The sequence below is a fragment of the Notolepis coatsorum genome (genome assembly GCF_963971535.1).
Source record: "Notolepis coatsorum genome assembly, chromosome: 3".
NCBI lineage: Eukaryota > Metazoa > Chordata > Actinopteri > Aulopiformes > Paralepididae > Notolepis > Notolepis coatsorum.
In genome coordinates, this window is record NC_140167.1 from 59,119,043 (window position 1) to 59,145,371 (window position 26,329).

General features: G+C 43.7%; 1 protein-coding gene across 1 annotated transcript in view; it reads left to right on the forward strand.

Annotated features, from left to right (window-relative positions):
* Positions 1-26,329, forward strand: part of kiaa1109 (KIAA1109) — a 347,797-nt gene that overhangs the window by 245,603 nt on the left and 75,865 nt on the right. Inside the window, exons 59-66 of the mRNA XM_084310762.1 lie at positions 515-726; positions 4,370-4,568; positions 11,971-12,030; positions 14,522-14,748; positions 15,519-15,695; positions 16,541-16,671; positions 24,095-24,218; positions 25,770-25,882. Of these exons, the coding sequence (XP_084166888.1) occupies positions 515-726; positions 4,370-4,568; positions 11,971-12,030; positions 14,522-14,748; positions 15,519-15,695; positions 16,541-16,671; positions 24,095-24,218; positions 25,770-25,882 (1,243 nt within the window). The remainder of the gene's footprint in view (positions 1-514; positions 727-4,369; positions 4,569-11,970; positions 12,031-14,521; positions 14,749-15,518; positions 15,696-16,540; positions 16,672-24,094; positions 24,219-25,769; positions 25,883-26,329) is intronic.

Genomic DNA, 26,329 nt, shown 5'->3' on the forward strand with positions numbered 1-26,329 from the left:
GCGAACAGGCCTATAAAGCTGAGATATTATTCGGGCTGCATGAAAAGAGCTCACACAAGGGCGGGGCACACTTATTAGAGCAGGGAGGGAAGACATTAACCGGAGGGTCTTATGACCGCACTGGCAGTGGTCCACAGAAGTGCAGTAGGCCTTCTGTTCCAGTGTTAAAGGAACACGCCAAAACATTATGGGAAATGCGCTTACCATCTTCTCCAGAGTCAGACAAGAAGATAGATACCAATGTCCTCTCTGTGCGTTCAGTAGAAAGTGATCCGGCTGCAAGCTAGCCTAGCTTAGCACAAATTAATAGAAGTAGATACAGAACACTCCAGGAGAGGTTACAGCTAGGCTAGCTGATCCGTATCCACTTCCATTCATTTGTGCTAAGCTAGGCTAGCTTGCAGCCGGATATCTTTCTACTGAACGCACACAGAGAGTAAATTGGTATCTATCTTCCCGTCTGACTGGAGAAGAAAACCTCGATGACATTCATTCCCTTCCTCGCCGTCCGCAGCGGTGCTCTTCTGGCTCAACTACAAGGCAGCCTATGACAACTGGAACGAGCAGCGGCTGGCGCTGAACAAGGACATCCACATGGCCACCAAGGAGGTGGTGGATAAGTTGCCGGGCATCCAGCAGACATCCGCCCAGGCCTTCAGCCTCCTCTTCCTGCAGCTGACCGTCAATGACCTGGGCATCTGCCTGCCCATCACCAACGCCTCCCAGGTAAGCAGTGTTAATTTATTTAGTATTTTATTTCATTTAACCTTTATTTAACCAGACGGGTCAATTAAGAACAACATCATATTTATAATGACGGCCTGGCGAGAGGACAAAAGCGAAGGCTAAAGGGGGAAATAAATGTCAAAATAAAATAGAAAGTAAGAAAGAAACTAAAAATAATCCAGATAAGTCTATTGGAATGGACACAGATGATACATACATCACAGGTGTCATAGAGGCTGCGTCTGTCGACCAGCTCTAAGCATTCTCTTATTCCAGCATTCCAAAGTTTCCCTTTTGGATTCCCCTTTGGACAGGATTAGAGTGGAGTAGGAGTAAGCCATGCAGCTAAAGGGTGTATCACATTTCCAATAAGGATGGATTTGGGGGAACCGGGACAGGTGTTTGAGATACAGTCGGAGAGGAGGACACTCCAGTAGTTTTTAATGGGAAATACCCGTGACACGAAAGATGTGCGGCATCAACGCAATCACTTGCCACTAAGCCAACAAAAGATGTCCGTTCTATCTTGTAAACAAGTCACCAATGACCAGTTATGTTAACTGATTGAACCGTAATGATGTGATTGAATTCAAAATGTACATTAATGAATTCATATTCAGGTGCCTTGCTCCCTGTGCTCCCTCGCTTGCACGTCTGTCTCTCCTCTCTACCTCGCTGCTTGACTGACTGCTAAGCTCTCTCTATCTCTATCTCTATCTCTATCTCTCACTCTCACTCACACATAAAATGACCATTCTTCCCTATGGGGTACATCCTGAGAGCACCGGATGGGCCAATATTTCCCCTTTTTATGGGGCTGATTTTGAGGGCGTGCAACTCTTGATATTCTGTTATCTGTATCAACACAGGAAGGATATATCCAGTTATGTACTTAGACAGGTTTAACATTAGATATCACTTCTCTTGCTGTCTCCATGGAGAGGTCCCATACTTCCAGTCGCCACGTGGTCTCTAATCGGATATACCCTGTTATGTTCTTAGAAAGCGACAGATATCACTTCTCTTGCTGTCTCCATAGCGATGGACCCATATTACCAGTTATTATTTTGTCCTTATCTCCATAGAAAGGACATATACCGGCTATGGATGGCATCCGCTCTGAGGCTGGAGCCAGCAGAACTGTAGGCCAGCAAAAATATGCACGAAAAGTAACCCACTTGTCTACTTCACCTCTTGTGAACACTTTGTGATGTTACCGTATTCATTCTTGGAACAGCCTGTCATAAGAGCACACTTGTCATAACCTGCCTTAACTGTTTAGCTAGTGATCCATTGTTACAGGGTAATTGATGTTTCTGTTTAGTTTTTTTAATGGGACATTCAGATGGTCCTATAGGTAGTCAAAGAACCAGGTGAAATTGGAATACATGGTTCGGTTTTCAGGTACCTGTAAATTGGGAGTAGTGTGGCCAAGCGTGAACATGTTGCACTTTTTTATTTTTTTTATTTTTTTTCTATAATCCTCATTTCACATAAAACAATATGTTGTCCTTGACTCGATTGATGGTGATGAAATTGAGTCATGCAATATGAGGTGCTTGCTTGCCTAGTTAGCAAAGAGTGCGTGTGGTTATTAACTAGTGAAGCAAACCATGTATACCAGTTTCACCAGTTAATTCTCAGTGGCAAAGCTGAGGATAATATAAAATGGTCATTAAACAGGAATGATCATTTAACGTGGCAGGTTATGGCACCCTGTGACAGTCACATCACAGTCACATTACAGTCGCAGAACAACTGGCATCACCACTAATGAAGCTTGGTGTGGTGTGAGGGCTCTGGGTTGCTTATTTCTTTCATGAATATTAAAATCAAGGGGTTATGTCAGTTGGTGTAACGTTATGTATTCAGATTGAAACGTCATTTGTTCTTCTAAAAAGATGACAGCGAGTGTATCAAGATTATAATTACCCATATATTCCAAACAAGGATGTGACATGGATGAAATTGAAATTACACCAAACCTAGCGGTTTGTAATGGTGCGTATGACAGGCTGTATCAAATGAAGTACTTCTGAAGGGCTGATCTATTTCTCACATTATGAAACAAATGTCTCCAGACCTGAAAGCTTGGTAACACTTCATTTGACGGTTTGCTTTATGGGTGTGTAATGAATATTGTGATTATTATTATAATTTTAGTTTTGCTCTAGAAGATGGATATGCGATGGATGTCAGTTCCTGTACATAACCAAAAATAATGGAAACATCCAAATGAATGGGAGTCATGTGGTTGTGATGATGGTGTCGGTTGTATTTTCTGGGCGTGGGTTAAGTACACTCATAGACATAACTACACGGTCATTTTGAGTGATCTCCTTCATCCTGTAATGATTTATTTCTGAACCAAGGTTCCTAAAGGTTTGGTCACTGATGCTGTAAAACACAATTGGCTCACTGACTGGGACCAGCCTTTCTAAATGTTTCATCCTGGTCCCAGTGGCCATGCTGAATGTCCGCATTGTTGTCAAGGAGATTGAGCGTTGATAATAGTTAACGGTGCTATAGATAACATTTGGCTACTAGATGTCACACTAGAGCACCAGAATGTAATTTATCCAATCGGGTGCATTCCACGTGGGGAAATGGGAAGTAGGGAAAGGGGTACATTAATGAATTAATCAATATTTTTTGGGGGGGAAAACAATACTTTTATTCCGCAACTTTCTAAAAGCTCTGTGGATTTATAAATGTTTTTAAAAGATTGATCTACATAAAAACGTTATCTATAGCACCATTAATCAATTAATAAAAAAATACATTCTATAGAATATTCAACTATATATTCCCTAATCTCAACCCAATAAAAAAAACTCATCAAAACGTTCCAACTGATGCTGTTTACAGAACCCACAGCAAGAGATTCAAACACTTACAGGGATAGTTCTTTAGATTTCTGGACCCCTAACCCCATTTCTCACTTACCAATGATGATGTTGATCAGTAGAGTCCTCTCTCAGCTAAATACATGCTGTTCCTCACTAGCTCCGGAAATGTAGCCACAACAGAATGCAACGCCAATGGGGTCACGCTCATGTCTGTACAATCTTACTGAGGCTCATTGAAAGTTACTCCAGAGTGCACACAACGTCGTTTTCAGTGAGCCTCAGTCAGACAGAAGCATGGCCCCATTGATTACTGTTCAACAACATAAATCGGTAAATAAGAAATAGCTAGGGGTAAAAAAGAAAAAAAAAACTTTATGCCTAAACCGCATTAAAGCTATTCTGGCAGCTTGTGGTTCTGTAGCCTAACACACTGTACTGTATTGTAGGTGTTTCCATTATTTATTGTGGTCACCTGTCCTGTGTATTTGAAATGGATTCCGAAAATCACTGAAGTGTTACCAGTAAGTCTATTACTACTCTGAACACATGAATTTGATGGATGCCCACCTCAGACTTCCTCCTTTGCTCGAGGAGATCATTGGAGTATAACATAATATGCGCAGGTACAATTTGGCCGCATTTCCATTCATTTTGGATCGCCCCGAACACTCCACCAGCGCAATCTGAGCATGCACCATACCCCCAATTTTTCATTGGACGGCTGACTTGGCCTACATTTATTAGCCTTGCTATGGTTGCTAAGATGCTTCCTGTCTTCCCGCCTCTCGCTGTAGGCCAATCACAGCATAGACTGTGACACGGGCTCGGCTCTGGTGCTGACCATCGAGAGCACGCTGATCACCGCCTGCTCCTCGGAGTCCCTGGTCAGCAAGGGACACTTCAAGAACTTTTGCATCCGCTTCGCCGAGGGCTTCGAGACGTCCTGGGACGACTGGAAACCGGAGATCCGTGGGGATATGATCATGAACGCCTGTGAGTGCAGGGTTCACACAAAGTCCTTGAAGTGCTTAAAGTGCTTGATCTGTTTTTTCAAGGCCTGGAATTCCTTGATAACAGCCCATTTTTTAACAAGGTGCTTAAAAAGTCATTGAAATTCAAATCAACCATTCGCATTGAAAGTTTTGTTCATAAAAACTAGATAAAATAGTTCTGAATCAAGAAATATAATGTTTTTATCTAAACTGTAACTAATTGTCGGAAATTGGTCATACATGTTTTTTCTTAATTATTAAAAAAAATTTAAATGCATTTAAAAGTTAAATTGTATCCTTTTAAATGCCCTTTTAAAATGAATAATAGTGCTTGGAAAAGTAATTTTTTCTGCAATGTCTGTGGGAACCCTGTAAGTGGATCACTGCAGATACACAGTAAGTAGTCATGTCAAGGAACCCCCAAATCGATGCATGTTAGACCACCGGCTCCCTTTTTAAATGTTTTCATTTAGGACCCTCATCTGAGATAACTGTTGTTAGATGTCATTTAGTCCCACATTCGATAACTCTGTAACAAATGAGGGTAGATGCCCCTTGGAGGATCAGTTGTGCAATAGTCCATTTTGGTGAGTTGTTTCTATACAATTCACTTATGACATTTAGGTAACATTAATGAACAACTACAGTATTAATGAGACAACTACAGTATGTAAGTAGTAACTTATTATTATATATTTTTTTATTCCAGTCGATCATAATGATCATGATCATATTACGGAGCGCTCACTGTGTTCGAGAGAGAGGGAGAGAAAGAGAGAGAGAGAGAGGGAGAGAGAGAGGGAGAGAGAGAGAGAGAGAGAGAGAGAGACTCACATTTTCGTATATCCATCTATGGGAAAAAGACATTTCCAGTGAGTGAAGGTTTGTTCAAATCATGAGGGAACTAAATACTATTTTGAGGCCACAAAATATTATTTTGAGGCCTCAAATTTATTAATTTGAGGGAACAAAATACTTGAGGTAACTATTTTGAGGCCACAAAATATTTTTCTATTTTGAAGCCACAAAATATTATTTTGAGGCCCAAAATTGATTAATTTGAGGTAACCGTACCTTTCGGACTATAAGCCGCGGCTTTTTTCCCCATTTTTCGACCCTGCGGCTTATATAACGGTGCGGCTTATATGTGGACAAAACCCGAAAATCAAAATATTGCTTTTTTTACTGCATTGAAATGTTATTTATCTGTTCCCTTATTTGCTAAACTTAATACAACTTGTAAATGAGTTAATGTTATTTGTCCGACAGTATTGTGTCCCAATGGGAGTCATTCTCTGTAGAGGTGGGAACTTAAAGCTCAATATAAGAACGGCCATGCAATCAATCCGTCAATCCTTTCCGTGTCCGGGCCGGGTGAGGTTTCCCGTGTTGAGTCAAATTAAGCCTCAGGCTCCACTCCTTACATATGGTAATTAAACATTAAAACACATGCGGCTTATAGTCCAGTGCGGCTTATATATGTACACATCATTCAATTTAGCTGCTGCGGCTTATAGTCAGGTGCGGCTTATAGTGCGAAAAGTACGGTAAATACATTTTGAGGTAACAAAATACTATTTTGAGGCCACGACATATTTTTTTAATTTTGTTGCCCATCAGCACTGGCAAATTCACTATTACTAAACTAGTTACAGTAGGTAGCTAGGTACATCTGCTTCCACGTCTTGTGTTGAATGTTGGACTGGGACTTGACATGACGTTACCAACGTCTTTGACATTATTTTTTATAGTTAACCAATGAGGTCAACAGGCTACTACCGGCAATCCATGTCTGTAATCAGCCCCCCTAAAGGCGAGGAGTAACGTGTAGGAGGCTCACACTGCCCCCGCCGTTTTCCTGTCTTTGCTGTGCAGGCGCCCTGACCGACCTGTAGGAGTCGCTGTTTACAACGACCAGACTACCACCCATCGACTCCCCTCCCGCTGGCTCTGCCAATTGAGTCAGTATGACGGCCGGCCCAAGCCGGAGGCAACGCTGACAGCCGGATTCGATACCGGTGTCTCTCAGCTTCTGAGCTGAAGGCGTGTTTTTGATCTTAACTGATCACTATGACTTTATTGCTTTTATCGTTATATATGCCTATAATTGTGTACAGCACTTTGAGCTACATGACATGTATGAAAGGTGCTTTATAAATACTTACTTACTTACTTACTCTTGCGTTGGTGACGAGCGCAATGTCCGCTGCGCCACCCAGCCGATACTGGGGCACAAGTATCTTGTGTTTTATTATAAAAGAAACCCGTATATGTTTGCTTATTGGTTTGACTTCTATTGAAGGAAATAAGTAATCGTTTAGCTGGGGACCCCCTGGGACTCATCAAGGACCTCTTAGGGTCTCAGGACTCTAGTTTGAGAACCACTTATACAGACAGAGCTAGGCTTATGCCCAGGGCCGGATTAACGACCGGGCCGCGGCCCGTGGGCCTCTCTAGTGATGAGGGGCCGCAAAAAAATAAATAAATAAATTATTTAAAAATTATATTTTTTATAAATTTTTTTGGAGGCCCCTCGTCACTAGAGGCCCCAACATTTTTTTAATTTTTTTTTTAACTTAAATTTTTTATTGTTTGAGGCCACTCGTCACTATAGAGGCCTTTTGGAGGCCCCTCGTCACAAGAGGCCCCACATTTTTTTTCTTTTTTTTTTAACTTTAATTTTTTTTTTTTTTGAGGCCGCTCGTCACTCGAGGCCTTTTGGAGGCCCCTCGTCACTAGAGGCCCCACATTTTTTTTTCTTCTTATTTTGGAGATCAATGTCATACTGTGACACTGAATGAAAACATATTTCATCAACTAAAATATTTTAGTCAACAAAAATATTTCATCAACTAAAATATACAGTACGTCTGCAAGTGGCTAATCTTGAGTATTTTTTCTCCTCTTCATAAGAGTTTGAGGTTTTCCGTTTGAGGTAAAAACAGCAATAAAAAGTCAAAACTTGCATCTCCACATCCCAGCCCCGACGCCTGAATACTTTTACCAACGGATTTCCAGTTCCGCGTTCGCGTTCTGCGCTCTGATTGGCCACTGACGTTTCTGGTAGCGCCAATCGTGTGACGCCTCTTTCTTTCACTGGTTAAGCTTGGCACTCTTTCGAAGTTGGTTAAGGTTAGAGTTTGTCTTAGAGCAGGGCGATAGAACACCAGCCCTGATTCCATACTCTAACCTTAACCAACTTCAAAAGAGTCGCCTAAGAAACGTCAGTGGCCAATCAGATCGCAGAACGCGAACGCGGAAATGGAAATCCATTGGTAAAAGAATAGACACAGCCCTGACACGAATAAGGCAGATTGGGATCATTATTCATGACAGACAGCATGGACCCGTCGGTGCTGATAGCGGATATCATCGAGCTCCCCCTAGTGACTAGGGCCCTAGGGGGCGTTATTTCTAAACCTAGCCGCATTTCTGGCAGACGCTCTCTGATTGGCACTGACTGACGCTCTCTGATTGGCCACTGACATGTTTGCCCAATCGCGTGACGAGCTGTGTCTTTGCCCATTTCCTCGTCAAACAGCCTGCAAACTACCTGGCGTTCTATCGCCACGCTCTAAGACAAACTCTAACCTTAACCAACTTCGAAAGAGTGCCAAGCTTAACCAGTGTAGAAACAGGCGTCGGCCAATCAGAGAGCGTCTTGCCAGAAATGCGGCTAGGTTTAGAAATAACGCGACTAGGGGCCTCCACCATGGCCGCCTAGTTATAGTTGAAAGTGGGGGTGCAAGGTTTTTTGTATTTTTAATTTTTTTTTAATTTAATGAACCTGTACGTGCAATTTCCTGCAATATAGAGCCTTCAATCTTGACCAATAAAGCTGCTCTTTTCACTATAAAACTCAGTTTATATTGCAGTATGATAGCCAATTACTATAATAATAATATATTATACTGTATATACACTGTATATTGATTTTTCGCTCATTCATTTTTATTAAATCAATCTCCTTTCAAATAGGCCAAGTTTTTAATAAGAAAGAGAAAAAAGATATATTTCCATTACCTGTAAATCTTGTGTCTCTTTCTCTCCTTCTCTGCCTCCTCTCTGAGTCTGCAGTGCACAATCATGACATCGATCTCAAAAATAATAAAAAAAAAAAAAAAAAGTAAAAAAAAAAATGGAGGCCCCTCGTCACTATAGGCCCACGGGCCGCGGCCGTCGTTAATCCGGCCCTGCTCGTCTGCCATATAGATAGCGTTAACGTCATCCAGCTCACACCACATATCTAGATAACGTTAGCTAGCGGCTAGCACTAAAGCTAACGCCAACCAGAGAGGGAAACGTTATTATTTATTCGAGGAAACCGTATGACCAGATCGCAATTCGGGACCGTGAAACACTTTTATTGTATTGCGTGGTAGAACCGTAGAAGTTCTACTACCACTCAATAGTAACTTATGTCTAACATAATCCTTTTATTTGAACAACTTACTGGAAAAGCCTGCCTGCCTGCCACCAATATTATGACACACTCTGTGGGCTTTGATTTACACTCAGCCTACCTGCAGCCAGACTGCAGCGCTGTGCTCCAAGGTCTACGCGCTGGAGATGGGAGGAACTGGATCAAACCATAATGGGGCAGGGGGGGGGGGGGTTCGCAATCTTTGGAAACTTAAAAACTTGTTATTAAGTGTCATTGCGTATTATTAATTTGATTGAAATTACGTAGTTATGGTTAGATTTATATATTGGGGGGGGGGGGTATATCATATTTTTCATATGATCAAAAAGTGGTGGGGCAAGATCATACCCTTGCTCCCCCAAGTTCAATAGTGGGAGAGCAGCTGCTCCGCGTGCTCTTAAGGCCAGGCGCCTATGGCCTCCACACTACACACTAGTAAAAAAAAAAAAAAAAGAGATGCGAAAAAAAATATATATATAATCAGATCCTCATCCAGCGTTTACTTTCACAGCATCTATAGTGACTACTAGTATCATCTCATCTCTTCTCTATCTATTTTTATTAAATTTTTTGTATTGCAAATTGTTTGATAATGAGGGGTGAGAGACGTTGAGTCTACGTGACACTGACGTCCAGGTCCAGGGGTCACTGTCAGGTCAGGTCAGGTGACCACTGATCGCGAGAATTGCACTTGCAAGTTGATCAAGTAGGCTAAGACTCGTCTCGAGTAGTACTGTATGATCAATTGAGACTGTGACACTCAAAAAACATGGATAAAAAAGTAAAACGGTGGGAAAGCGGAGCTGCTAAGTTAAAGTCTAAACAGGAAAGGGACAGAAAGAGCGCGTTACTTCGGCAAAGCATACCAACTATCGCTACTTTTTTCACCCCGTCACGTAAGGAGGAGGATAGCCCCCTGGCTAGCACTAGTAGCAGCAACGTTAAAGAGGCTGAGCCAGGCGCCGCGGGCAGAGAGGACGAGAATGCTAACGTTGTTATTATTATTGATGCTAGCGACAGAGAAGAGGAAGCGGCAGCCTCTAGTTCAACTTCAGCCGGCCCACCACCACCAGTGGCTGACGCCAGTGCCACCTGTTCGTATACGCCCGCCGCATCTCCACAGCCCAGCCTCAACACCAACACGAATGAGCTGGTTCCTCCTCCTAATACAAGCCTGGTATCCACTACAGTTGAAACAAATACAAGCCGGTGTTACTATTAGAGGAATTACGGTATTCTATATATTTTTAAAGTGACATATAAAAACGCCACTGTGCGTGCATGCACGTGTGTGTGGGGGGGCCTCCACAAGAATCTGGCCCAGGGGCCTCTGAAGTCTTAATCTGGCCTTGCTTATGCCTAGTCTAGACATTTCTATTTCAACTCAGACTTCAAAGTTCATCTGAAGTGAGATTTAGATATTCTTCTTTTAAATTATTCGATATTCGTGACTATAACTTTGGTTGGGTGTTACATTTTACCTTTTTTTAAATATATATATTTAAGACTATTTATATCAAAGTTGTTTGTGTGTGTATTTCATACACTCAGTCCCTTAGTTTGAAAGTGTGTATGAATATTCATGGGGAAGGCCTAACAGTGGTTTGGTTGATTGTGAACTTTAATGTTGCCCATTAGGATATACCTAGGGATGCCCCGATCGATCGGCCAGCGATCGGTATCGGCCGATGATCAGTATAAATATGAGATTGGGGAATTCCGATAATGCTTGCTACTTGCCGATCGCGAAAACGATCGATGACGCGCACGTAAAACATAACAGAAAGACAACTCTCAGCGGAGTTGTAATGAGAGAGTGAGCGAGCGTGTGTGTGTGTGTGTGTGCGAGCGTGAGAGAGCGTGTGTTAGTGCGAGCGAGCATGAGAGTAATAGTTTTAGTTACTAAGTGTAGTCGACTCGAGGCGACGGAGCCCCGCTAACCCATACACTACAGTGCGCCAGGTGCTTCTATACTTTAAGCAAGTGGCTTGTCCTTCCGCGTTCTCGTTTTGCGCTCTGATTGGCCACGCACGTTTCTGGTCATGTGACATGTGCGCCAATCGTGGGACGGCAAGTTTTTGGACGGTTAGGCTTAGGCGCTCTTTCGAAGTTGGTTAAGGTTAGAGTTTGTCTTAGAGCATGGCGATAGAACGCCTGCCCTGATTCCAAACTCTAACCTTAAGCAACTGCGAAAGAGTCGCCTAAGCGTAACCAGTGATAAACTAGGCGTTAGGTAGTTTGCAGGCTGTTAGACCCGGAAATGGGCGCAGAACTTGCCGTCCCACGATTAGCGCACATGTCACATGACCAGAAACGGGCGTGGCCAATCAGAGCGCAAAACGGGAACGCGGAAGGACAAGCCACTTGCTTAAAGCATAGACACGCTCCAGGTAGTCGAGACAACCAAGCTTGCCCTGCGTCCACCCCGCCCTACTCTGCCTCTGATTTGCAGACCCACAGGGTGCCGGTGGGGGAAGGTGATTGGGCCAAAGCAGAGTCACACACACAGACCGTGGCTCCAGTCACATGCGTTGCAGACAGACGCTGCTTGCAGAGAGCGGAGAATTTCGATTAGTTGTGGCAGCTTGGCGCTGATAATACATATGAAAATGGTTCAAATGCATTGAATTCAGCTCAATTCGATTTTCCAAAGGCACATAGTATTTTTTATTATGTATAGGTTACTAATAATTATTTAATAAATATTAATTAACCCAAATCCCAGTTTTTACAATATAACAAAACCAAAAGCGATCGGTATCGGCAGTGTATCGGCTGATATGGCTCATAGACGATCGGTGATCGGTATTGGTGGCAAAAAACGTGATCGGGGCATCCCGTTGTCGGGTACCTACATATGAGGGACCTATATCTAATAGTTGATACAGTAAACCAGTTTTGAAAGAGTTTGTTTGTCCTGTGTGGTTCCCTAATATGCATGCTAGACCTTTGAAATACTGACGTGTGTGTTGTTTTGTAGGTGTTGTCCCTGATGGTACATATGAAGTGTGCTCCAGGACCACAGGGCAACCGTCTGCAGGCAAGTCCAGCTGAAACAATATGATTGTAGATTTTTATCTGAATTTAAAGTTCCATTGGACCCATTCCAAGGGTTGTCCCAGGACTTCAAATAACATGGCACTGAGTTGCAACTAGGGGGTGGCAAAAAAGTGCAATAAAGAAAGCCATTTGCTGCAACTTAAAAACATAATTTCAATAAAATAGCAAACACAACGGTAAGTTTACACAAGTTTAATGTTATAACCACACTCGTTATCCACTCTTATTAGCTTAGCTGAGCTACAGAAAGCCAAAGGGAGATCCATTATAACTTTGTTGTGGGTATTTATTCCTCCATACCGATACATGATTACGACGAGCAGCCAGGGTGATGATATCCATTAAGGTCAGCTGGGTTACTTTGGTACAAAACTTAAATGTAGGAAATTAGTAGTGCTGTCACGCGATTAAAAAAAGTTATCTAATGAATTACAGGATTTGTAATTAATTTATCTAATTAATCGCATTTTAATCGCATAACCATTTTAGGCCTGATATTCTATATTCTATAATCATATTTCAAATGGCATGTGTCCGGATGGCAGAATTCAGTACTGTATCTACAAAACCTTCTGTTTAATCATCTTCCATTTATTCATTTGCTTAGATTTTCCAGGTCTGGTAAATGTTTGCATGGTCAAAGATATTTGTATTGATATTCTCATTTGGTTCATTACAATTTACTTAAGCCTAGTAACACACAGTATTTCTGACACTGGGAATACATTCCCTGAGATCCATAGATGTCCCTAGAATCAGATACCAAGAACATGCAAATGGACCATATAAAAAATATGGTATTTTTGTTTATTTAAAAAAAAAAAAATCATTTTCATAACGTGATAATTTGCGGTGTAATTAATTAATCTAATTAACGCGATAAACTGACAGCCCTAGAAATTAGCTCTCCTTCTCTCTTCTGTTACTCCAGAACTATGCCAAAAATGAACTAAAAACTCTCCAGCATTCTCATGTGAGACTCCAAAAATCCCCCTGAACAGCTCTCTTAACACTTTCCGTGCCGGAGCTCCGGTGCCCCAGAACCCCGTTGCATGCCAGCGTCCACTTCAACGATAGAGCTCTCATATTTTCGAACGCATAAACTACATCTTAAATTATGGTTATTATGTGTATAATCTGGCCGTTGCTTATCAATGACTTGTTTGCAGTCAACATTGTCGAAACGGATTGTTTTTTAATCAGTTCATTTCCGTTTTATACCATTTTGAAAAACTCGTTTTTTGAAAGTTTCAGGAAAATATAAAGATAATCGCCCTTTACTGGAATATTCTGGAATACACAAAAAAACGTAGTAATTTTTCGGCCTATTTATGAATCGTTTTCAAATAAACGCTAGATTATCGATAGTATTATGTGTACTTATGCACGCTATAGAAGTGGGCTGAAAAATCGATCATCTCATTTCCTGATCAGCACACACACACACGCACACACACAGGGCACACGTTGATATCTCTGTGAAAAAAGCTCTGATTATCCTAAGACTGGTCAAATAGATTCCCTCCAATTCCTGATCGCCATTCCAAATATCGATCGCGTTTATTGATCCAACGCTGAGTACTGTAAATATATATTCCACGCTGTTCTGAGGCTCCAGAATGAGTCCGATCGTCTCGGGTGACTTGCCTGAGAAGTAAAATGAGGAAGCAGGATTTTCTTTCCACCATGCGTTTCATTCAATCCATTCCAAAGGGGTGCAGTACCACAGGGAGAGACGATAGGGGGCGGTATTTTCCCAATGGAGCTCAGAGAGAGTTTGCAGTGGTAATGTGAGGCTAGATTGATGAAATATGAATTCAAATCGCTAATAAAAAAAAAGAGATCTCTCGTCGTTGGCACTGAACGGTCGGCATGAACAAACGAGTAATCTCGTCGTTGGCACTCAAAGTGTTAAAGCATCACTCACTTTGTATTGCTACAACGTTGAAAACACAGACACACGCGCACACACACACAAACACACACACACACGTATTAGACAATGATGCCTCTGTTTCTAAGCTGGCCCATATATATATGTATATACAGTATATATATTATTTATGTATTTATTTATTCATTTTTAACACATGGTGGCACTGGCATATTGTCCTCTTCTCTTTCTCCTCCCCCCTCCTCCCCCTTCTTCTCCTCTACCCCCTTCTTCTCCCTCTTCTCCTCCTCCCCCTTCCTCCTCCTTCTCTTCCCCCACCTCCTCTTCCCCCTTATCTTCCTCCTCCTCCTCTCCATTCTCTTCCCCCTCCTCCTCTTCCCTCTTCTCCTCCTCCCCATGCTCTTCCCCCTCCTTCTCCCCCTTCTATTCCTCCTACCCATTCTCTTCCCCCTCCTCATCTTCCCTCTTCTCCTCCTCCCCATTCTCTACCCCCTCCTCCTCTTCCCTCTTATCCTCCTCCTTCTCTTCCTCCTCCTCCCCATTATCTTCCCCCTCCTCCTCCTCCTCCTCCTAACAGAAAGCAATAGTGCTGGCACCTGGACCCTGAATGTGTTGTGGAAGATGTGTGGTATAGATGTTCACATGGACCCCAACATCGGGAAGCGTCTGAACGCACTGGGCACCACGCTGACCTCCCTGACGGGGGAGGAGGATGTAGACGACATCGCTGACCTTAACTCCGTCAATATAGCAGACCTCTCGGACGAGGACGACGCAGACACTATGTCGCCCACCATACACATGGTCAGTGTGTGTGTGTGTGTGTGTGTGTGTGTGTGTGTGTGTGTGTGTGTGTGTGTGTGTGTGTGTGTGTGTGTGTGTGTGTGTGTGTGTGTGTGTGTGTGTGTGTGTGTGTGTGTGTGTGTGTGTGTGTGTGTGTGTGTGTGTGTGTGTGTGTGTGAAGGTATTTTCCCACCCAATTTAAATGCATAGCTGCTTGTTTTTTCACACTTGAATACACAATCTTTTTACAGCTGTAGTGTGAGAATGAGGTGGAATTTACAGCAGAACAATTCAGACAAATCTTCCAGTAAAAAAGAAAAATGTGTAAATTGCTGCATTTATATAGTGCTTTTATCCAAAGCGCTTTACAATTTGTTCCTCACATTTTACCCATTCACTCACACCGATGGCAGAGGCAACCATGCAAGGAGCCAACCTGCTCATCGGCAGCAATTAGGGGTTAAGTGTCTTGCTCAAGAACACTTCGACACACTGCCCGGGAGGAGCGGGAATCGAACCGGGAACCTCCGGACTGCCATACGATTGATCTACCTCCTGAGCCTGGATAAAAAAAAAACATGTGTAAAAATGTGAGGAACAAATTGTAAAGTGCTTTGGATAAAAGCGCTATATAAATGCAGCCATTTACGTCGTTTTGACAATTCATATGACTGTGATATGTTTGAAGGAAAGCCTGTATGGGTCACCTGTCACAAAGCTATTGAGGTTAATAGCTAATAGTTATCCATGCTGCCAGCCATCCATCTATATGTTCATGCCATTGTTTTCAGAGTCCAGAGGAACAGTTCAGCCCGCGGCTGACGTTCAGGAAGCGTCTGGTAAACCACATCCTGGGCCTGAGCCCCAGGCCCCAGAGTATCTCTGTCCCGGCCGACTACCTAAATTGTGCCACGCCTTGTCTCCGAGCGGGCACTGCCAGGGCCTCCAGACCTCTGTCCTGGGGCTGTGTATGTAGTCGATCCACAATGTTAACTCTCTTCTGGGACTCAAATCATCACTTCCGGGGTGCAATTACCATTCAATCATGCCAAGCTTTTGCACGGTGCCAGGTTGTTGGATTCCAAAATGCTGAGGAATTATGTTTTATGCCAAAAAAAATAAGGAGGAATTTGGTGATTTGTATGGAATGAAAAAAAAATCATTTGATGTCTACCGAAGCCCTGAGTGAGAATAATATTACTCTGGTGATCCAAGTCTGATCTCAATTGTTCTTTCTTGACATGTATCTATCTCCTGTGCTTGTCTCAATATGATGACTTAAAAACAGGAGGGGAAAAGGTTTTGCCGGGAAATCTGCCAACATTTATATTATATGTTTTTTGTTCTTATGTTTTTCTGAATTCCTGGTTGTCTTTTGATCCTTCATAGATCTTAGAACTTTGTAGAACTTGATCCCGGAAAACCTTTTTTTTTTTAGGAGAGAAAACATTTTAGATCAGACGTTTCTTTTTGTCCTCACTTGCCACTCAGGGCTTGCGTATATTCCACTACCCTCCTCCAATAAGCTAATGTTATGGTCACAAAGGAAAGCAGCTCCTCTTCAAAGCTTATCCTGGTTCTTCTTTCGCCCGTTCATGGTTTAATTCCTCTCCATAGCGTGAGAAGCAGGGTGGTTGAAATTGGTGCAAAAGGTCAACAGGACTCTTGAGTGGTGATGGTGTCGGCATGGTGTGCGTGGGTTTTATAGGAGCTAATTCTTTGCTGAATCACATTTGGGAGTAATCAGCTGGTGTTTTGACGTGAAGATAAATACAGAATGGGTCTTGTGTATAATGCGTCTCTGGCCAAACAGGAGGCAGTGGACCCCAGGAGGCAGATGGCGACGGGTAACCAGATGGTGGACGCACGTGGGAGGAAGTTCACCAAGAGGCTGGTGGACATACGAGAGCTGAACGAACAGGCCAAGGTCATCGACGACCTCAAGTAAGAGTTATCCTCTTAATTCACACTGTCATTTCCATAGGCTTACCTCTCAAGAAGAAGAAAAAGAAGTCTTGTTTGTAGCACACATTTGTATAATTTGTTATGCAGCGAACACACACATGCGAGATGGGTGACACACATAGGAACACACACACACACATTTTTTTTGGGGGTCACATTGATTCTGAGATGAAATTTCCCAGACATGTGGGGCTGCGCCCGGGGACCAATCCAAGTGCTCCTGTCCATCTTGGTCAGTTTTCGTCTTCGTCTGTCACGTTAACTTAGCACAGCAGTGTAGTGCCTTTCTGACATTAGCTGACACCACATTCACTATAAAAAGGATATGAACCGATTAAAAAAACAATCCGTTTTGACAATGTTGACTGCAAACAAGTCATTGATAAGCGACGGGCAGATTAGACACATAATAATTTAAAACATAGATTATGCGTTTTTAACGCTAACATTGAAGTGGATGATGGCATTCAAGGGGGTAAAAAGGAAAACACGGCCGGCACTGATAGTGTTAAGGAGTAGTGCTGGGTTAAAAAAATCTATTTCCAGATTCTGAATCGATCTTCATTTGAATTAGCGATTATCGATTCATAAAATCCCAAGATCGATCGATTATAATAATTATTATTATTTAAAAAAAATGCATCCCCCAATTTAGTCGTTATGCCAATTCCCTTCCTGGTCGTTGCGCGCATTGCCCCACTGTCGGTCTGGGGAGGGTGTAGACCAGGAGTCTGCCATTAAGTTTGGCCTCGGGTAGGTATTTTCCATTGGTTCTCCCAGCCCACGTGACAATTTCTAGCATTTCCATTGGCTATAGTGACAGACATAGATAATGATTGTGGAAATACAACAAATCTACGAAACCACTTAATGAGACATCACCCAGACGTGACATGCAAAAGCAAATGTTACAATAAAAAGCACATTCATGTGACTGCTTGAGTAAATTCTTAATGTAAACATTGATATTTTTAACAATGCAACATGTTAACACATTCCCTGCCACGCTTCTATCCATCAATGTATGATCACTGCCACCAGTCTAAGCCTATGGAGATGTTCACCTTCTTTGCAGGGCTATAACTTTTTAAATTGTATTGCTAAATTGACATTACTATGGCCCATTCAACATCGATTATCTATCGTTCAGGATGTAGGAACGTTATACTTTTTCATTCATATATTCATACGAAAATACCGTCTAGAATATAAGTATGTTTTTATCGTTTTCTGCAGTAATTCCTAGAACGCTAGTTATAGGCCTAAACGCATAATATAACAAATCCAACTGAATACGATCCTAAACGTTATGACTCATCATGCGCGGATGAAAGGGGGGGGGGGGTCGTTTATAATTCCGTGATCGTCAGTAAATGCTTTATGTAGTATGGGTGATATATTGATCAGAGCGGTTTGCATTGAAAAGAATAAACAATCAAGCTGAAAGTAACGTTACTGTACTCTTACCGTTCGCCGATGAGACTGGAGGAAAAAGATCCTACTTATTTGACGTCGATCGACTAGATCCATTTCCGGTTTGTATGGCGCAATAAACGCCCAAATCATATCGATTATTGAGTTATGGCAGCGATCCATATACACGGATGTGTGTCTAGAGTCCCGCAACAATATGTGACTGCCGGACGGATTTCCCAGATGCACCGAGATTACCAGAGATCCATTTCCGGTTGTAACTCGCCCGATCATCCACCAGGCGGCGGTATTGAAGCGTTGCACGGTTGTGCCAAGTCCCACTGTCTCAGCCGAGGCTGGGTGGCGGAATTATGAATACCATGGCATAAAAATGAAATATGATCTCAATAACGTCGTACACCGTGGCTTGGCGGAATTCGCATGACCAGCAAACCCGTCGTAAGCCGTTTATGGCGGTGGATGTGTAGGGTTCCTTGAACCATTTAAATTTGATAGCATTGAATCGAATTTAATCGGAAATCGAATCGATTCGGGACCTTGTCAAACGGAATCTAATTTAATCGGAAATCGAATCGATTCGGGACCTTGTGAATCTAATCGAATCGATTTGGGAAATCAGTGGCGATACCCAGCCCTATTAACACTTTCAGTGCCAGCAGGGGGCGCACGATTTAGTGCTTGAATGCCCAGCATCCACTTCAATGTTAGCGTTAATAACGCCTAATCTATGTTTTAAATTATGGTGTCTAATCTGCCCGTCGCTTATCAATGACTCGTTTTCCAGTCAACATTGTCGAAGCGGATTGTTTTTTTATCGGTTCATTTCCGTTTTATAGCATTTTGAAAAGCCCTCGTTTTCAAGGAAAATAAAAAGATTCCTTGATAAACGCCCTGTACTGGAATATTCTAGAACGTTGTCATTTTTCGGCCTATTTATGAATAGTTTTCAAATAAACGCTAGATTATCGATAGTATATGTGTACGTATGACGCTATATAGGCGATCTGAAAAATCGATTCTCTGATTTCCTCAAAGCCATCGCCCACACACACACACACATAGGGCGAACGCTGAGAGATCAGCGAATACAACTCTGATTATCCCAAGACTTGTAAAATAGATTCCTTACCTCAGATCAGATGTTCTCCAAAAAGATCATTTTAATTCCTGATCGCCATTCCAAAAATCGATCGCTTTTATTGATCCAACGCTACATACTGTAAACACATATTCCACGCTGTTCTGATGGTCCACAATGAATCCGATCGGCTCGGGGTACATGCCTGAGAAGTAAAATGTGGATTCCGTATTTTTCTTTTCTCATCCATTTTCATTGAGTCCATTCCAAAAGGGTGCATTACCATCTGGGAGACGATAGGGGGCGCTTTTTTCACATCTGAGCTCCTGATGGGGCTGGTTTACCAACGGGAGACTCCGTTGATGAAATATGAATTCAGATCGCTAATAAAAAAATAACACGCTAATTGTCGTGGTGGGCATTCAGGGGGCGGGCTGATAACACGTGTTATCACGTGGTGGGCTCTCAAAGTGTTAAGGAGTGCCCCTCTGGGCAGACACACACACACAATATGGTATATCCATTACATTTGTTGTCATTAATTTATCTGTTACTGAATGTTTTGAAATAACTTCATTCATCAGTAGTGCTGCATTTCTCAGTTCTCCGCTTGATGTAATGAATCAAAATGTCCAAACTAATGAAATGTGTTTGCTCATAATCACCTACTGCTGAATAACAGTACATGGACAAACAATTATGTTCCATGATTTTATTAAAACTCATAACACCATAACTGCCTATAAATGGTTATCGAGGATTTGGATTTACGAACTCTGAAAGGCATTCATCGGACTGACTGGTGCGTGCCCGTGTTCTTTTGGGAGAAATCATGGTGATTGCTATAATAAGACATCCTCTGTATTAAATAATTATGATAATAAATACAACAATGTCACAACAATATTTCTATCATTAACAATTACGTTTTACATGTATAGTAGTCACTGTGAAGTCCGGAAATTAATAAAAGCACTGCACAAACACTGCAAATGACAGTGAATGAATACATAAATAAATAAATAAATAAATAAATAAATAAATAAATAAATAAATAAATGACAACAGACAAACCCAGCGGCCTGATGATTACGCAGCGCGAATGTTCACAAAGTAAACTGGAACGGCCGACAAGGGACAGTAAAGGTGCTTTGCTTCTAAACTTCAAAAAGACGTTGATTATGAAAGTTAAAGCACGATATAATGTTTGCAACTGGGAGGGATGTGTTTTTTTTCACTGAGTTTATTTTGCACCAATAAACTCAGTGAAAATGATTGAAAATGATTGTTGATTCTACAGACATCTTCTGAATTAAATAATTATAATAATGCTGTTGTAGAAATCGTCGGAAAGGAGAAACGCACAATTTATATCTTGCGACAACACAAAGCTGTGTGTAATTTATTTCATTTATAGCACAAGTGACAGCTGTCAGAACTATGCCATGCTAGCCTCTGACAGCTCGTAGTAACCAAACATTTTATCAATGAAATCCCACCAGGGCATCTTCTCTCAGCCCAACCCCAAAACCAACCTCCTTAAAGTGACAGTGCCCCATCAACACATCAAAACAATACAATGGTGAATTATGTCTATAGAACCCACTACATACGTCCCCCCAGAATTCATCATAACAAAAGAAGTCAATGAACAAGAGGGCGGAGAACCCTGCCATAACTGCTCCGCCTGACCCCTGTAGAGGCCGGCGCCTCTGTAGGGAAAACCTTAGGGGCCCTACGGCCACTTGGGCACTGGATAGGGGGCAAGGGGGTCTCATGGGCCTTACTCGGAAGTCGGGGCAAGGTAGGCGGTCGTCCCCGCCGTGGGGGCTGGGCCAGTCCAACAGGTTTGCTCAAGTCCATGTGAGCCGGTTTAAGGTGGTCTATGGAAATGTGTTCCAGCTTCCCGCCCATGTCCACGACAAAGTACTTGTCTCCAGCCTCCTGGACACGGAACGGACTGTTGTATGGAGGTTGCAAGGGGTCCCGATGGGCATCGTGACGGATGAAAACATATTCCGCTGACCGCAGACTTGTAGGGACGTGCGACTGGGGGAGGCCATGCTGTGAGGTGGGGACCAGTGTGAAGACCATAGCCTTCTTCAGAAGTGCCGTCCGCTGCTGGGCTGCAGACCAGGGGGCAGTAATGTTAGGGATGACGGTCACCCGCAGAGGCTGACCGTAAACCAGCTCGGCAGAGGAGGTCTGAAGGTCTTCCTTGGGGGCCGTCCTGAGACCAAGCATGACCCACGGGAGCCGGTTGACCGAGCCGCTGTCAGTAAGGTTGGCCCGAAGTGTTGCTTTCATTGAGCGGTGAAATCGCTTGCATAACCCATTGGCCTGCGGGTGGTATGACGTAGTCCGGTGTAGCTTCACGCCCAGGCTCTTGGCGACCGTGTTCCAGAGCTCGGACGTAAACTGTGGGCCCCGGTCTGAAGAGAGGTCGGCTGGAGTGCCAAACCGGGCGACCCAGGTTCCAATAAAGGCCCTGGCCACCTCGGTGGACGTCGTGGCTGACAGTGGAACTGCCTCCGGCCAACGGGTAGTCATGTCTACCATAGTAAAGAGGTAACTGAAGCCGTGTGAGGGGGGCAGGGGGCCCACTAGGTCAACGTTCACGTGGTCGAACCTCCTTTCAGGTACAGGGAAGTGCTGCAGGGGGGCCTTGGTGTGAAGGTACACTTTAGCGCGCTGGCACTCCACACAGGAGTCAGCCCAGTCTCTCATATCTTTCCTAAGCCCAGTCCAGACGAACTTGGCGGACACTAGTCGTGGCCAGCGTCATAAACACGCCGCCTCCACCCTGTGCGAATGATGGGGCGGGGCTGCCCCATAGAAACATCACACAGGAGTGTGGTGCCAGCGCTGTCAAAAACCACATCCTCTAACCGCAGGCTTGAGGGGGCTGACCTGAAATCTTGCACTTCAGGGTCGGTAGCCTGGTCCGTCGCCATAAAGGTGTAATCCAGCCCCAAGTGGATGGCGCCCGCTACAGCCCGGGAGAGGCAGTCTGCGACAAGGTTTGCTTTACCTGCCACATGTTTAATGTCAGTGGTGAACTCTGAGACATATGAGAGCTGTCGCTGTTGATGGGCGGACCATGGCTCAGACACCTTGGCCATGACGAACGTCGGCGGCTTGTGATCCACGAAGGCCGTGAACTGGCGGATGGCAAGGTAGAGGCCGAGGAGCTCCCGATCGAAGGTGCTATACCTCCGCTTGCTGGCGCTTAACTGGCGGCTGAAAAAAGCGGTGATGATGGAGCCTGCACCTCCAAGAGCACCAGCATAAGAGCAGAACGTAATGGCATCAATTAAGCTGCAATTTTTTACATCCACTAACGGTCCATAATCACACAAAAAATCTGCGCCTAGAAGGGGAACGGCTACATTAGCGGTGATAAAGTCCCAGCCAAACCGTTGGCCACTAAAACACATTTCGACATACCTGGTGCCGTATGTACGGATGGGGGTGCCGTTGGCGGCCTCCATGGGGGGGTCGTGTCCACCGGATAGGATGTCCACTCTAGAAGCCGGCAAGACGCTCCTCTGCGCGCCCGTGTCGCACATGAAACGCCACTCGGAGATGGTGTCCTGGACAAACCGTAGCCTCCCAGCCCGACCGACGCTCATGACCACTAACGAGCGCCGGCCCGGGCATTTCCCGGCCCGCTGAAGCTGCACGACGGGCGGCACTGCTTGGCTTTAGGTCCCAACAGTGCATGATAAAAACACAGCCACGCGTCACGCTGCTGGCGAGGGGCTGTCGCTGCAGCGGTGATATTCCAGTCTCCCGGCGGTGAAACAAAGGCTTGGGTTGGGAAAACTGCCACTGCACAGTGCTGTTGACCAGCCAAAAAAAACAGCCTCCTCGGCCAGAGCGCGGCAATCGTCTATAATAGTGGTGTTGGCCAGAGCGGCCCGAACTGGAGAAGGCAGCTGCCGCAGGAAAAGTTGCATGAAAAGGAAATCAGACTTGTGCTCCCCCAATAAATTCAGCATCCTATCCATGAGCTCCGATGGTTTGCTATCACCGAGCCCTTGCAAAGAAAACAACCGGCTGGCCCGCTCGGTATCGGAAAGTTCGAATGTCTTTAATAGATGAGACTTGATCGTGCGATATTTATCCCGAGTCGGAGGGTTCTTGAGGAGGCTCACCACTCTGCTGGCTTCTCTCAGCCCAACCCCAAAACCAACCTCCTTAAAGTGACAGTGCCCCATCAACACATCAAAACAATACAATGGTGAATTATGTCTATAGAACCCACTACACTGTAATAAATACAACAAAATATGGCATTCAACCGATGTATTGGTTGAGGGACAATAACAGTGACGCAGACAGACCGCAGACGGGCCGTCGGAACGTTAATTTGGGATCCATACATTTCAGCATTCCAAAGCAATTCACCATCATTGTTACTCATCACGTAAAACTATCTGTGCCATCCCATTTCAATAAAAAAATGCATTCCAAAGCAACTCATAATAACACAAACAAATCGATCTGTTAATGTTTCACAGGGTTTGCACACAAAGCAGGCTTTCAGACATTCATCGTCAACTTAATTGCTTTGTTTTCTTTTGCATCTTTACTTCGTCTAGCATCACATGGGGGGGGGTTGCTCAATGTGGACTCACTGTAACATTAACTCATCCATTCTACATTCATTGCACACAACATCCACATGCACACACTCACTTTAAACATACATACTTTTTTGTTGGAAGACATCAGACTCATTTGGGCTGCTGTACGGTGACTTGTTCCGGCTCTGTACAATCCAAACACATTTATTGAGTGGGCCTACTTGTTTTCCCGGTGTTAAAGAGTACTCCACTACCCATCCCTTGTTTAATTCCCCGTTCTCCCTTTTCCCTTGTCTTAAAGGAAACTGGGGGCCAGTGAGGGAACCATCAACCAGGAGATCCAGCGCTACCAGCAGCTGGAGTCTGTAGCCGTCAACGACATCAGGAGGGACGTCAGGAAGAAACTCCGCCGCTCTAGCATGAGGGTGAGAACCTTCCACCCATGCCTTTTACCACCTCCCATCCATGCCTTTTACCACCTTCCATCCAAGCCCTTTACCACCTTCCATCCAAGCCTTTTACCACCTTCCATCCAAACCTTTTACCACCTTCCATCCAAGCCTTTTACCACCTTCCATCCAAGCATTTTACCACCTTCCATCCAAGCCTTTTACCACCTTCTATCCATGCCTTTTACCACCTTCCATCCATGCCTTTTACCACCTTCCATCCATGCCTTTTACCACCTTCCATCCAAGCCTTTTACCACCTTCCATCCAAGCCTTTTACCACCTTCCATCCAAGCCTTTTACCACCTTCCATCCAAGCCTTTTACCACCTTCCATCCAAGCCTTTTACCACCTTCCATCCATGCCTTTTACCACCTTCTATCCATGCCTTTTACCACCTTCCATCCATGCCTTTTACCACCTTCTATCCATGCCTTTTACCACCTTATATCCATGCATTTTACCACCTTATACCCATGCCTTTTACCACCTTCTATCCATGTCTTTTACCACATTCTACCCATGCTGTTTACCACCTTATATCAATCCCTTTTACCACATTATATCCATGCCTTTTACCACCTTCTATCCATGCCTTTTACCACCTTCTATCCATGCCTTTTACCACCTTCTATCCATGCCTTTTATCACCTTCTACCCATGCCTTTTACCACTCCTATTTATTATCATATTACAATACACTACACCACTAAGATACCCATGTACATGTCGAAATACTTCCCAAAGGTCAGTGAATTCCACGACCACAACACCAGAGGGAGTTCCACAAATCATGTTCAGCCCAGATTCGGCTCAAACAAGGGACTAAACACGTTTCGCAATTATGCCACAACAATGTGGAACGCCCTACGTAAAATAATGTGATTCCCTACCCACCTTCAAAACCGCCCTCAAAGAGCACCTACGGGAGGCTGCAATGCGAAACTGGCCCCCGTAAATGTCCAAACCACACCCACCCACCCACCCAACCCCCTCCTAATGTACAGTTACTCCCCCCTCGAATGTATATATTTTCTTTTAGGATCTCTGTTAAACAGTACTGTATATTCGTATATATTGTATGTCATAAATGCAACAGTACTGTATGTCATAATATATATCTGTATGTCATAAAGGTCATTATGAATTGAAAATGGGGGACCCTGATGTAAACAAGACGAAAGTATTTCTCTGGTCTGCATCCCCTTAACAATTGTGTGTATTGAGCCGTACTGTATTGTACCCATTCTGCAATCTGTTAATACAATTTTCAATCAAACAATAACGTTTTATGTATGTATATATATATTTGATATTTTTATAACCATTGGCAATGGTATAAAATTAAATCCCTTTGCATGGATACATGATGGTAAGCAAAGCAGAAGGCTGTAATTGGTCGTTTCTCATCACATGACATGCTGTGCACGTCTACATTGAAAACCAGGGGATTCGCAAGGTGCAAGAACAACATGCTACAAGGACAGAACATTTCAGGCCCTGACTGTATGTTTTGAACCCAACCAGGCGGCTTCCCTAAAGGACAAGTGGGGCCTGGGCTACAAGCCAAGCTACAACCGCTCCAAGAGCATCTCAGCCGCAGCAGGACGGGTCCCTGTCAAGAGGATCGAGCGACAGAGGTAATTAACTCTTTGACTGCCACGCTGTTTTTCCATCTGTACTCCCTGGCGCCATTTTCACGATGTTTGCAGACCCATCGTATATTCTATATTATAGCTATGGAGACAATAGTATGGCTCATTTGAAAGGAAATATGTATACTCCCAACAGGTTCTACATACCTTCGTTCCTGCACTATCCCATGCAAAGAATCGTCCTGTTTCAAAAGAATCCAGTTTTGTTTCCTGGAATGCGAGATATGACGTGTTTTGTGCACATTTCGTGCTTGTTTTCTGATGCTGGGATCATTACAAAGGCATGTTTTATGATGGGGTTCGGTAAAATAGACGTTACCTTTGTCAGCAGGTCCACCAAAACCCTGTCCACTCTTGCTCCGAAGTGTCTTGAGTCAGAACAGGAACAATAAATAATGTTAGTTGGCCCTGGCAGCGCCCAACAGATAACGT